The sequence below is a fragment of the Etheostoma cragini genome, chromosome 12 (genome assembly GCF_013103735.1).
Source record: "Etheostoma cragini isolate CJK2018 chromosome 12, CSU_Ecrag_1.0, whole genome shotgun sequence".
NCBI classification, from domain to species: Eukaryota; Metazoa; Chordata; class Actinopteri; order Perciformes; family Percidae; genus Etheostoma; species Etheostoma cragini.
In genome coordinates this window covers 5,138,337-5,152,719 of record NC_048418.1, presented here as the reverse complement: position 1 = coordinate 5,152,719, position 14,383 = coordinate 5,138,337, and the positions used below count along the sequence as shown (strand labels likewise).

The window sequence follows — 14,383 nt, the reverse complement described above, 5'->3', positions numbered from 1 at the left end:
GGGGGGGGGGGGGGTGAGGCGGTTTGAGGTACCCTGACCAATTCAAACAAGTATGATTAGATGGCTACATACTGTGCAGAAAAATATGTTGTTGGATTGAAGCAAACTGCCTTCTGCTGAAGAGATGCCCACAGAAAATACATATCTAAATTCACTCTCACAGGACTAAATTGCATTGCCTTGAACAGAAATTATGTCTCACTTGTCTAATTGATACATTTTATAATAATAAGATACTTAATAAGATACATAATAAGATATATTTTAAAATTATGGGAAGTACAGTTGTTTTCTTTCATTTTGTGAGATATGTGTCAAGATGTAATCTATTTGCATCTGGTAGTCATTTTTCTCTTATTTTAGCATAACAGCTAGCATATTTTCCCCTGAAATTTAGCCAGCCTAACTCAAAAGCTGTAATATTCACATTTGCAGTCGTATACTCCATGTAGACTACTGTATTTAATGGTCAAACCTGTTGTCATTTAAACAAGTAGTTTAAATTACACAACACAACATACATCTGTAACAAGAGCAACAAAACAAACAGGAGATGCTAATCAATCACAGTCTAACATGCCTAAAGTGTCCTGAGAAGAGGTCTAATCAGGCTACATAAGTGAAAACACCTGTGTGAGGGGGCAATGGCTGTGTAGGACCTTTAACTCATGTGGTAAGAATAAAACTGGGGTCTGTGGGTAAGTTAACTGTGCGGACTAGAGCGTAGACCTACTTACTGACAATAGCTAACTATGTTATGGCACGCAGCACCCCTGTTGTCCTGTTTTGTTTGTGAAGTTGGTAGCTTAGCCAACTTTCCTAGCTAACTCTGAAGAAAGAAACAGTTGTGACTTGTGGATGTTTTGTGGCTATCTTGCTAGTTTACAAGGTACAGTTTTGGAGCTGTTTAAAAGCAAACTTTCTCTCATAAATTATGCTTGCAGTTTTCTCCATTACCAGTGCTAAGCTAGGCTAAATACGTCCGGAAAAGCTCTCAAACTCTTTCAACTTCCGGTAGTCAGCAGGTGTATTTTCAAAAATGTTGAAGCATTTCTTATGCTATGTTTTAGGAAATTTCCTAGTTATTTCCCTTATCTGTTTTAGTAAAAAGAACACATAACCATTTAGCACAACGTTACGCTATGCTTAAATAATGTATGTAGCTCATTTTGCTTCTGTCTGTAGCTACATATATAATGTAAGTTACGGTATATGGCCAGGTTTATTTTCAGAACAGTAACCACATATTTTTATTGCATCCTATCTGACGCTGAGAGACACTGATCAAGCGCTCATATTTTTACGAGTTGGGAGTGAGAATGGGATGAGTATTTACATTGCAACCTCAGCTTTATAATAATAATAAAAGATGGAAATCTAACTTTTTACAACATGGGACCTTTGAAAATATGATAATAGTATTCTATGTCTAATATTTTCATGTTTTTGTCTTTTTTTAATTTCTGCAGGGCCTATTTGAGTGTGAAAGAGCTAAAGGAGGAGCTACACCTGAGTGGCACTGACACACTCAATGTTTTCTTTGCCAGCAACTCGGTGCGTGAAGAACTGGCAGGAGCAGCAACCTGGCCATGGTCAAAGGAGGCTCTAACCCACCAAGGTAAATTAGATTGCATCTAACCATATGTATTTTAATCTGTTATCTATCTTTATGCCCTTTTCTGTCTTTCTTTTTCTCTCTCCTCCTTTACCAATTTGACATTATTTTCTCTTTTTTTTTACCCTGTTCTCTTCCTCTGATTATCCATCCCTTTAAATCTTTACTTGCCCTCCATTCTTTGTTGACTACTTTGGTGGTATCCAAACGAGATGGGGAGAGCAATTGGGGTTGGCAGAGATTTTCCCGGCACATTGCCTCTTTCCTCTTCTAATCATTAGGCCCCTTTCCAGTGGAAAAGGCTTATTAACCCAACAACAGCTAAACAAACAAACAAGCAAGCACAAGCTGCTTGGGCTCGTTACAAGACTTCTTTAGGGAATTTTTCCTTATCCTAAGCAAGGGTCAAAAAAAGAAAGAAGGTGCTGTACAGACTGTGAAGCCACCAGCGGCAAATTTGTGATATTGGGCTATATCAATAAAATTGACATGACCATTGTGGGCTCTGTACCATTGTTGCCACCCATGAATACATGCCAGCTGTTATTTTATTTACAGAATTTTCGTTTGCTAGTAAAAAGTAGTGAGACACATGGGATGTAGCTCAAGTAAAAGCATTTTCCTGAAAATGTCTCACTGGAAGAATTTAGAAGGCCCTGTAACATACAAAATGTGTGAAATACTGTTAGATTTCCATCACCTTGTGAATCCCTGCATCCAAAAATAATTAATTAGCCACAAATATTAATTAAAAAATAAGTAATTATTTGCTGCAACCTTATAGGCAAAACATGCAGATGAAGTTTCATGTCCACAATGCACACATCAAATTCTCAGGCACAAATTTCCAAAGACATTTTTGTTGAAAAAATGCTCATAAAATATAATCAAAGCAAAACCTGCTCAATTAAACAAAAGTGTATATATTAGCACCAGCATCAACCGTATGAGTTGACAACAATTTTGAAAATTAGATGCAAGGTTGTTTTTACTTCTGTTGTCAGAGTAGATGCTATATTTTTTAACAAAACTGTTGACTTTAGTTATCTACTGAACGTCTCCCACATGACATTTGTTTCAGTTTCTCAGCATCTGTCCCTTTTTAAAAATGTTAGTGGATAACAAGTTGTCTCCGGAGGCCCTGTTTTTTAATGTCTTTATTGTTCCATATCTTCATAACTGAACTCACTGTTTCTAATTAGAAAACTAATAACTTTAATGTCTGTTCTTGATTCTGCGATTAACAGCATGCTGCAGAAAACCTGCTTATCCACTTAAAGGCCATTTTTCCAAGAATTCACCATTCACCATAGCCCCTAAACCATGCCTGATTTTAAAATTGCTATATTTGGAACACGTTGGTAAGGATTTTAATTTAGTCTTTAATTTTCTAATTCAATTTGAGTTTTTATAGTACGAAATGTCTAGAATGTATTCATTAAAATACTGACAGAATTCTCTTTCTTTATTATTTCTTAATCATTTTATTAATATTTACTGCCCTAATTGGATCAGCCTGCTGCCTACATGTTGACGAAACGGACAAGTTAAAGCCTATTCATTAAAGAAAGTTGATTTAATAAAAAAGACTCATTTATTCAGGGGATTCCCTTTTCACTATTCAAATTAAGGATTTGTCTTTTAGGGTGAAGACATAAATATGATGACAAATGTAAATCTTCATATGTAAAAAATGTCAAGTAAAGAATATATATTTACTATTTGAATGCATTTGTATTGGCATTGTTTGAAGCGATGAAACATATTCTGGTAAGACAGTGGTGAAATGTGCCAGCTGTTAGGAAAATGAGGCAAAATGGTGACTACAAGGTTTCTGCAGAGCATTCCTTTATTCAAGCGAGAAAAAATGGTATATTGCACCTGTAGCAACCTTACAGTATCCTGTTTCCTTTTCTCTCTTGTTTCTGGTTTACAATACTAAAGTTTTACTTAACTCCTAACTGGTTTTAAATTTCACAGTACTTAGTCGTTTTACAATGAAGGTCTGTTTCTCTTTTGGAATTTCTGTTGCAGAGAGTATAACTGGATTTGAATAGCCACACAGCTGGTAGTTAGAATTTGGACTTCGACCGCATCATCACATCTGTTGTTTTTGTTGGGTGCTTCTAAAATCTTATCAAAAAACAATTCTACATGGGTAATAGATCTGAACACGGGTTCCTGTTTAAGTCACGGAACAGTAGCCAAGTCTGGGGATTTCCTATTATTTATTGTGTTGCCAAAGGGCACTAAACCTGTTCGCCTGTTGAAGGTGTTACAGTCTTGACAGTGAGTGCAATTTTAGATTTGAACCTAGTGAAGGCTCACATAACTTTTAATTTGAAACTAAAACTATATTTACTTTATTTCATATATTATCAAAAGACTAAAATAGGCATATTTACTGTGAATTTTATCTTTTGTACTCAGGTGGGATGGTGCTAAACCCGTCCTATTTCGGTACCATGGGCCACCACAAGACCATGATCCATGAGATGGGCCACATCTTTGGACTGTACCATGTATTTAAGGGAGTAAGCGAGCGAGACTCCTGTGATGACCCATGTCAGGTAGGACTTTTAAATCTTTTCCTCTTGATGATACTTATGTGACAAAGGTGACAAAGGACTCTACTCAAAGCTGTACTTTATTTACTTCTTTTTTCTTAAACAAATGTTATTGTTCTGTGTCATACAGTTTGTTGCCTTATCCCAAATGCTGCTTTATGTGGGAAAGTGTCTATCTAAAGTTGTCATGTCTACGCTTGCAATGTGCTTTTCAATTATTTAAACTATACTTTAACCCTTGTGTTGTCCTTGGGTCAAATTGACCTGTTTTGATAAATCAATGTTCTTTTTAATTATCCAATTGTTTATACCCAAAATAACATGATTGATTCCCCTAAACGCTCTTTAGCAAGTACAAATCTCTACTTGCATTAATGTTGTGGTGTCTTATTCAATTTAATAGCATTTGAAAAAAAATTGAAGCACTTTTGAAATAGTATTGAGTAAATGTTGACATATTCCAGTCAACATACATACCTTTAATTTTAGTCTAAATAATTCCCAATTTCTGCTTTTCTAACTCAGACATTAGGTATAATTTCCTAAAAATGAGGTTTATTGACCATAAATTCAAAAAACAACAGTAAAACTAAAGTTAATAGTGTTGAAAATGGCAAAACAAGTGACAAACATTGAATAAAAGCATCAGAAGTGTTGAAATAGGGACAAAAACATTGATAAAAAGCGCCAACAAAAGTGTTGATTTTGACGCGAAGACAACAAAGTTGGGTTAAGCAGCAACTAAGAGGGGGTTGTCTGTGTGTACTCCTTCTGCCGTCTGTAGACATGCCTCCCTGGATAGAGCTTTTCACTCTCTTGTGATCATTTGCAAGTAGTAATGTCATATGCACTTGCAGGAGACCACCCCATCCATGGAGACAGGAGATCTATGTGCTGACACTGCACCAACACCCAAATCCAAAGCGTGCCATGATCCTGGAGCCGTCAGTGATACCTGTGGAGTCGCTATGTACCAAAACACACCTTATAGCAATTACATGAGTTACACAGGTACAGTCAATAAACATTCTTTACTTTACTTACTTGTAATTAACAGTAAGCGTACTGTCAGACATCTTTTTTTTTTTTACTTGAAGGTGCAATATGTAATACCGACAGCTGGTGTTTAAAATAGTTTCTGCTGTAAAAATTCAAAATTCTGGAGAGAGAGTCATCTCCCCAACCCACTCCTCCTCAAATTGGAAGTTCACGGAGGTTGCCAGGCTGAAACCGCAGGATGCACAACAACGTTGCTAGACGCTTGCCTCACATAGCCAGACATTTCTTTACAGCACAGCGGAGTAGCTAACGTTATATAATGACTATATTGACAGTCATAGAAGCCCGTGCTCATGCAGAGCTATGTTCCCAACTGACAGACACATTTCCTAGGCCTAGAATTAGGGTAGGAACCGCAAAAAAACACAACAACCTCACTGTCCTCTCCATCCAACGGACAGACACATTTCCTCAGCTTATAATTTCGGCCAAAATAGCTAAACCCACTACAAACAGTTGAATTTGAGGAAATTGGTTCTGGAAAAGTAAGTCATTGAAATCGATGTATAGGAAGGTGTGGGAGCCCTGCACACAAATAACTAGCTTTTTATACTTTTTCAATTTTTTGTGAGTCTGAGCTGTTTTATTTGAGTTAATTTATAATGGGTTTACCTTAAATAATATACAGTAAATAACAATAATTAATTATAGTCATAATTAATCTGACAAAACAGAGTTAAAATGAACTATTTCTGATGTCAGTGTATTTAGATAGTACTGGATTATCATGCTTTAAGTCAGGAAAATCAGGGAATAGGTTATTTTCACATTTAAATGTTTTTGCTCAAACATCCCACACCTATCTATTTTAGGAGCAGAATGATATAATCATTTAGTAATTTCATTGTCTGATATACTCACATTTAGTTGCGTGCACTCTGAAAGGTTCATTAAGGACATTGCTGTTGTGTTCACAGGATGTTATTTTACCTCCTCTCCTCATGTCTACAATAAACCTAATTATTTTCAGCCATGTGATTAGCACTGAAATTAGATGGAGGCTCCTGTTTTAACGTGATTCATCATGATTGCCTCAACTTTTTATTTCCATTGCACTCGATCAGATGACAACTGCACCAACCATTTCACTCCCAACCAAGTGGCCCGGATGCACTGTTACCTTGACTTAGTCTATCAGAAGTGGCTAATGGACCAGCAACTTGCTCCCATTCCTTTGGCCCCCATAGTGACAGACCAGAGTCCGGATTCTGTCTCTATCTATTGGCTACCGCCTTTGAGGGGACCACTCTATCAGAGGTATGATTGCATGGCTTAATCCTAATTATTTACCTCTTCAAAGTATACACCAAATTAGAGTCACAAGATAGACTTTTCAAGGTATAGCTTGTGGCCCAATTTTGCCAAATAGTTGTGTTATATGGTTGCAACTCCAATATTCGATCAGTTTGTGCTCAATAGTCATTTAAAGCAGAATGGCAAACAAGAACAAAACCCAACCCTGTGACACAGATGCCATTGCAGAGGCACTATTGCAGAAACAGAACAGCTACCTCAAACACGTTTTTCTCAGATTCAACTGATGGGGATTGACAATGAAAAGAAGCTAACTGCTATCCATGCCCAGCTAGCATCTCTCACTACAAGCCTTGGCTCTATCAGATTTGATGTGGACAATCTAAAAACTGCCCTGAAAAGCAACTCAAGTACTCTTAACAGCCATGGCCATGTTTTCAAGAGCTGGAGGGGAATCCAGCACATATGGACAGAAACCGAAGACGCAACATCTGCATCGTTGTGCTGAAAGAGGGGCTAGAAGGCTCTGATGCCATTCAAAATCTCTCATACTCCCTGCCTTAGTGGTTTCCAACATTAGCAGATGTTGAGATCGAGATTATGAGAGTCCACTGAATTTACTGTGATAGCTCAAAGTAAAACACCACTACTAACCTCCCCTACACAACCAGGCCCCTACAGGCTGTGCAGAAATCTCAACCCATGGTTGGAGGCACAAAGATTCACTTTTCCCTGGACAACAGCAACTTCTCGGTCAAGCGGCGCCAAGCCTTCTACCAAACCATGAATTCAGCACAAGTCAAGGGTACGCTAAGGATGCTGAAGATTACGTGAACTCGACTGCTTCCCATCATCCTGTTGCCACGGAGATGGCCGGTGCCTCGGACTCTATCGCGGGGAACATCATGGAAGAAGATTAGGATTAAAACAACTGCCTGATGAACATGAACTCTTGGTTTTTCTTAATCTCTGGGTCTATGGGTCTCTCCATGTTGATTCAAGCCCTTAGCTCTGTGGTTAAAATGAATGTTTTACCTAGAATTCATTTTGTGAGCTCAATGCTACCTTCTGGTTAATGGCTTAAATCACAATCAGCAGTATCTAAATTTGTCTGGAAAGATAAGGGCTGTGACTTAAGATGTCAGAGTGAGTGGGCTGCCAGCTAAACCAGCACCCTACAGTAACATGCTCAACAGCACCTGGCAGTGCCCAGGAGGTGAAGTGGCATCTCTCCAGCCTCCAATCCACACTCCCTACTTTTTGGCCATACGGGGACTTGAACCAGTGACCCTCCGGTTCCCAACCCAACTCCCTAGGGACTGAGCTACTGCCACCCCCTTTATCAGTTCTTGGTGATATCTGGCTGCTTTGGCCTTCCTATTGAGAGGATCTGGGTTTGCGATTGTCCAGGCCTGAGTATTGATCTTGACTAGCATGATGTATGGTCTAACATTCCAGAAGTATTACAGAATCCAGACCATCAGCAGATTCACTACAATTTCATTTATAGGACATATCTCACCCCTGTGAAAATGCATCACATAAAAATAATGAACAGCCCATTATGCCCTTTCTGCCCACTAAAAGGTCAAAGTACATATCTTCACATGATCTGGAACTGCTGTCCTGTTGGTCAGTTCTGGAACAATATTGCAACCAATATTCATCCATGCATTTACATCTTACTGTCAATGTTTTGATTCTAAATGATCTGTCAGCCCTCTAAAACATGGACCCTTTCCTTTTTGAATGTCATGTACATGGAGCTCTGCACGGCTTGCATAAATGGAGCGCCAGCAAAGCATTGCTTAATGTTTGAAATCCATGCTGTAGAATTGTGCTATAGCCTTCTCACTTCTATCTGTGTGTCCTTGGTAAAAAAATATTTCAATATCATCTGATCCCAAAAGATCATTGGAAAATATGTTTACCTGGTCCTATGACTACTTTAGTAATAGAGGTGCACTCCAATTCTTGGCAGAATAAGGCTGCATTTTTTAGCCCAATTTGGAGCCTTTAAAAATGAAATGTTGTTGGCCCAATGTAACATGTTCATGTAATGTTGCTACTGTAGCCTCAAATAAACTCCTCCACAAGTCAGCAAATTTAGAATTTCATGTTTTTACAATCAAAGCTTCTATTGAGGTTTTGAATTAAGCTTGGAATGTCTGTTGTCATATTTTACATATATTGTTGACATCTTTAACCTCCCCACTCAAAAAAGAGAATAGAAATCCACAAACAAAAACCTTAAAATTGGATAAAGTTGTTAATTAGATCATCTGAATCAAATACTTAGATCATAGCTGAATCAAACTAATTAAATCAATTTTCTTTAAAAAATATAATTAATTTTTTTTGTCAAACTAAATACATGCCAGCAGTATAATCCAATATGGGCATAATGAATAGAATTCTGGGCATAGAATGAAGCTCCAAAGCTTTGAAATATTGCAGCCCTAACAGCCCTAGTTTAGATAAAATATTTGCCTTGTTGGGACAAGCAAAAGACAAAGTGTGATATATCAATAATCAGCAACTCTGTTTCCTTTGTCCCAGCTCCTCCATCCATGTGTCTGGTATCAACTGTGGAGACTGTGAGAAAGACGGTGTTTTCCACCAGTACGCCTCCGAGGCTACCTCACCACGCATCTGTGACACGTCAGGCTACTGGACACCCGAGGAGGCAGTTGGTCAGTCAAAAATCCCTGTGTATGTGTGTGTGTACGTGTCTTAAATAAAGAGGATTATTTTCTTTTTAAATGTACCAACAAAATCTAGAATATTGTGTCAGGATTCACTTATTATTAATATAATCCTTCCTCAATCCAGCGTGAGAGATTTATGGAGCTGAATGTAAAGCCGCAACTCTGTTATGAACCCTTTGAGTTGAGGGTGTTTGTTAGTAATTAATTACTTGATCCTTGATCAACATAGATTATTTTTCAACTATTGGAATTCATTCAAGTAAATAATGGCCAAGTTTAAACCGGTAGTGGTAAATTATAACTCATCTTTTCACCCTAAAATCTATAGCTGACTAAGTTCTTTGTCCGATAAACTCTTCTGTCAACAATTATTGACAGTGAGGAATGTGGCGGTTTCAGGTTTGAGTTTGTGTCCTTGAGTTCTACTTCTGTCTCTGGTTTCCACAGAGCAGATCTACCCCCTCCTCTACAAACACACACACACACACACACACACACACACACACACACACACACAAACCTCTTCCCTGTAAATTTCAGGTGCGTGCAAGGCTAATGGCTCTTGGAAGAGGAAAAAGCAGAAAAGCAGAAAATCATTAAACAATAATTGCACTCAGCTACAGACCTCTCTCTGTCTCTGTCTTATTTTAGCCAAAGCGAGAACAAGGATTATTAGGCAAACCGTCTACTCTGGGTAATGTTTGGGTGCTGTTCAAACATTAAACCTCAGTCATAAACAAAAAGCCCCCAAAAAGTGTATCTTGTAGCACTGTACTTTCAAACATAATTCTTCATAAAAGCGCATGTTCCTTGTTATTCCAATCATCATTTCTACAGAAGTCCGGTTTCCTTTGCCATGACATATAGGGTGAGGAGAAAAAATCAAGGAACACAAGAAAGCAAATAGAGAGAAATTGAGATTCAGAAAGAGAATGAAATACCTTACAAACACAATAACACTTTTCCTTTTCCTCCATGGAAACTCTACCCAAATATGTGGAAATCCTCTGCTGGAATTTATGCTTTGAAAACAAGCGGCGAGTAGGAACGGGGGGATTACGGCTGCCTCTCTTTCGCTGCGGGGATCATAATGATGATTAAGAGTCAATTACAGTCTTACCCTAAACAGTGGTATGCACACAGCTTAGGAGACAGCCAGTCTGCTGGCTTCCCTGGCTCCCTTTTCACTTTCCCACTTCTAAAGACAATGCTGTGCAGGGTCACTTTGTCAACCATGGAGATGGGCGATTTGGCTTCAGCAGGGAAAGTGAGAGGGGAAGTTAGACAAATTCAATGCGGATATCATAGCTGGCAACACAAAACACTTTTACAAGTTTATTGGCAAAACACTGTTGGCAAAATTGTCGTTAAAAATGTTGCCTGTGCCAAAATCTTGACTGGTTAGAGTTTTAAGGCACACCTTGGCCTGTTTCAGGAGCCGGCGCTCATGTTGAGAAATATGAGAAAAGTGTTTTTATGCTGCATTAAAGCATTATAGGCAGGGTTGGTAACCATAATACAAAAAAATCCTAAATTGTTTGAAAAGCTTGTTTTAAAGTAGGTGCATCATTTTGTTTAATGTACTGTATTTTGCAGAGAGTAGATTAAACTGTCAATACCTGTACAGGAGAATGAACATTGGCATACGGTAGGCGTCAAAACATTCGGGGAACACGGATGCAAACTATTATCAATGTTCTTGATCATCCACTGGAAATAATAAAGTTACAGTTTTGGTTCACGTTTAGGCCTACTTGGGAAAATCTGGACATCATTTACCTGGTGTTATCTTTCACAGTGGGTGTGAAATATGTAACACCTCATTAACATCCTGATTTTATTTGGCTTTCTGAGACACAGCTGATTATAAAACTACCGTAACGGGATTCCTTTGTAACAATGTAACAATTAAAAACAAATTTTGCCTGGTGTAATGGTGGTTACTGCTGCGTTGGCCATATTTGAAATAAGAGGGCATGGCGCTTTTTTTCCTCAACTGAAATAATTCTGCTCTCTCTTGTTACTAATGTGAACAAGTCTGCTGTTAAATGTAATACTGTTTAATGTGTTAAATTGGCCACTGCGACACAGAAGTGGACAAGACATGTTGCGGACAAGGCAGGACACCACAGAAATAAGTTAACCTCTCCTTACTGGGAGTATAATTTATTAAGACTAAAAACTCAACTAATTGGCTTCATCAGGACCATGGGGTGTGTCTGATCAGATTTGATTAGCAGTGGTATCTCCCTAGCAACATAAGTAAAACGTCATCCAACTCCCATCATATTTAAATATTGCTACATTTTGTTAGGCACACAGAAATACATTTCATCACTTTTTTTTTTTTCCAACTGAGCTCCGCTACTTCATACCAGCGTGAACACTGACAAAAATAAAATACAGAAATGTCTCAGCCAACATTTTGGCTGAATGTTGTGCATTCATGTAGGATCCCCTCCTTTATAGTAATGAACTGATAAAGAAAATACGGTTTCAGTGCCTTAAATAGTTCAAAGTAATACCAGCCATGCAATATGTAATAAATGAAAGATCAAATAGTTGGCAATTAAGAGTTATCCATGAGTCACGGTCCACCAAATCTGATATACAGGTTGTTAGACTACAACACACACAGCCTATGTACTGCTGTGTGTGTGTGTGTTAATAGGAAATGGAGATGTCCATGTCCACTGTCAATGGTTTTCTATTTTAATTTTCATGGCTGAATCAGGATTATGATTGGGCTTTACATGGCTTGTTCCCAGCTTTTGCGGTTATCAAATGGATGAAGTCATTGAGAGCCCTTTTGAATACATTAATACCATTGTGTGTGTCTGTATGATGTAATTGATCCCCAGGCCCCCCAGATGTGGAGCTGCCCTGTGATCCAAGTCTCCAGGCTTGGAGTCCTGAGCTCAGTCTTTATGACACTAATGTGACCTCGCCATGTCCTGACACGGCTGGTTGCACCCTCACACTAAGGTTCCTGCACCCAATGGTTCCACATGCACTTACCCTCTGGGTCACCTACATCTCTTTAAGTAAGTGTGACTCAGATTGATTTGTCAGATGTATCAAATTGCACTATTTTTTTGCAAATCCTTTTTACGCACACATCCAATTTGACCCGTTCTTGCTCCCGCTTGGTCAGTGGCTGCACGTGGGACTACTGGGATTGTCAAAAATGTGATAGGGGGCCCCGGCTGTCAATTAATGTCTTCCAGTGATGCGGGTCCCTGATTGGTCTGGGCCCTTAAGCAACTGCATATCCTGCTTACCGATAGTTAAGTGTCACTTAAGAAGAATCACTCAATTCTCATTGGCTACCCACCAACGTGGCAGGTAGATTGACAGTGTTACCCGCCAGTTGCAAAATTTACATGTATTTGGCAGGTGGTCGGGTGTTAATTTAAGGCCCTGCTTGGGACTTATACAAAGCCCTAAACCTTTTAATAAGTTGTATATACGACTTTAAGAACAACTAAATGTTGCACCTGAGAACCAGCATCTCAGACCAAAATAGACAGGCGTGTTGGCCACACCTCCCCCTCCCTTCGCAAGATAAAAGCCAGCTCAGAGTCATGTTAGAGCCCTTTAGCAGCTCATAAGGCTCTCTATCACGCCAGATCAATTTTGACTCTGATCTAATCTTTAATTTCTGAAGAACGTGGTTTCTTCGGTGGAGGGGAATATGGAAGGTCTTCTTTAGCTGAATGCTTCAAAATGCACTCACTTTTACAATGCTGTGTAAGAGGCCACTCTCTTATTCTCTTTATAAATGTGAGGGGCAACTGTGCTTACTCATGAGAAATGCTAGAAAACCACCTGTCACGTACCATTGTACATTTATATATATGTATACATAAATATGTGTAAAATTCTGGTCTCCAGATATAACCCTTACTCAGTTGGTGTAAAACACAGCTTGACATTGAAATTCAAAGTGACAGAAATAACAGCTGACATATCTGTCTGTATTTCCTTGTCACAGACAACCCAGCCATAGCCAGCATAACATGATAATACAGAGAGGATGAAAAAGAAGAGAGGGGGTGAGACAAAGGAAATTTGAAATGATCATTGTTGAGAGACACAAAAGTTTGAATGTCTGTCTGTCTTTCCTCGTCACAGACAACCCATCCATAGCTAACATCGAGCTGATAACAGACACGGGGAAAAGCATTAACCTCGGACCCCAGCACGTCTTCTGCGACATGCCCCTGACCTTGCGCCTCAACACCCACAACACTGCCATCACTGCCATAAAACTCTGCACCTTTGATGAGAAGATGGAGATCGACGCTGCCATGTTGTCTTCAGGCCCCGGCAGCCCTATGTGCACCGGCTGCCAACCTTTGCTGTACAGGATTCAGCGGCAGCCGCCCTTCACCAGCAAATCCCCCTCACCTCAGACCCAGCAGACATTCACTGACAGGTAGATGCTAAATGCTGTGTTTGTAGATGCAAACTCTTTTATTTACTTTCTCTTACTTCAGTTAAATTGTAGTAAGATTCCCTGATGGCCATGTTTTCATTTTTTCTGTAATTAAAGCTAATTTCTTTGATTTATTCTCAGCCCTTTAGTACACTACACACATTTTAATAAAGCCCCCAGCTTGAGAATTAGCCCCAAACAGGTAGGTAATAGCAATATGTAATGGGAATTAAAAGGTGTGTTGTTTTTCTGTCCAATCCACCCTAAAATACCCGGGATTGCCCCTAAGGCTAGTTCCTGAGTCTGGTTTTCTCTCAGGTGTAGATGAATATTTATAACATGTTGGCTGTGCCAACTACTAAAACCGGGTACATACACAAACACACATAGACACACACATACTGTCTTGTAGGACATCAGCAGCCACAGAGGAAAATAAGACTGAGGGTAAAAAGAGTTATCTGTCTCTCAGGTGTCTGGTTCTGTTTGAAAAGTTCAGAAGGCAAATGTTTCCAACATGGGGATGGCGAGTTGTGGCTACTAATCCAAATCTGTTTCAACAAGCATATACTCAATCAAAAGCATGAGAAGGTTTTGGGACTAAGTTGTATAACATTGTACACTGTCCTGTTATGTATTGTGGGGTGTCAAAATGTTTTCCAGAATCCACATTTAAAGCCGTAAGCTTTCTTTATCTTACCAAATAGCTGCCAGGATATAACAGTTGTGTCATACGATTAAA

The 14,383-nt window shown here is 39.0% G+C and overlaps 1 protein-coding gene across 1 annotated transcript in view; it reads left to right on the top strand.

Annotated features, from left to right (window-relative positions):
* pappa2 (pappalysin 2) overlaps positions 1–14,383 on the top strand; it is a 71,005-nt gene that overhangs the window by 15,297 nt on the left and 41,325 nt on the right. Inside the window, exons 5-11 of the mRNA XM_034888016.1 lie at positions 1,470–1,618; positions 4,046–4,185; positions 5,040–5,193; positions 6,306–6,498; positions 9,055–9,188; positions 12,065–12,247; positions 13,338–13,641. Coding sequence (XP_034743907.1) covers positions 1,470–1,618; positions 4,046–4,185; positions 5,040–5,193; positions 6,306–6,498; positions 9,055–9,188; positions 12,065–12,247; positions 13,338–13,641 — 1,257 coding nt within the window. The remainder of the gene's footprint in view (positions 1–1,469; positions 1,619–4,045; positions 4,186–5,039; positions 5,194–6,305; positions 6,499–9,054; positions 9,189–12,064; positions 12,248–13,337; positions 13,642–14,383) is intronic.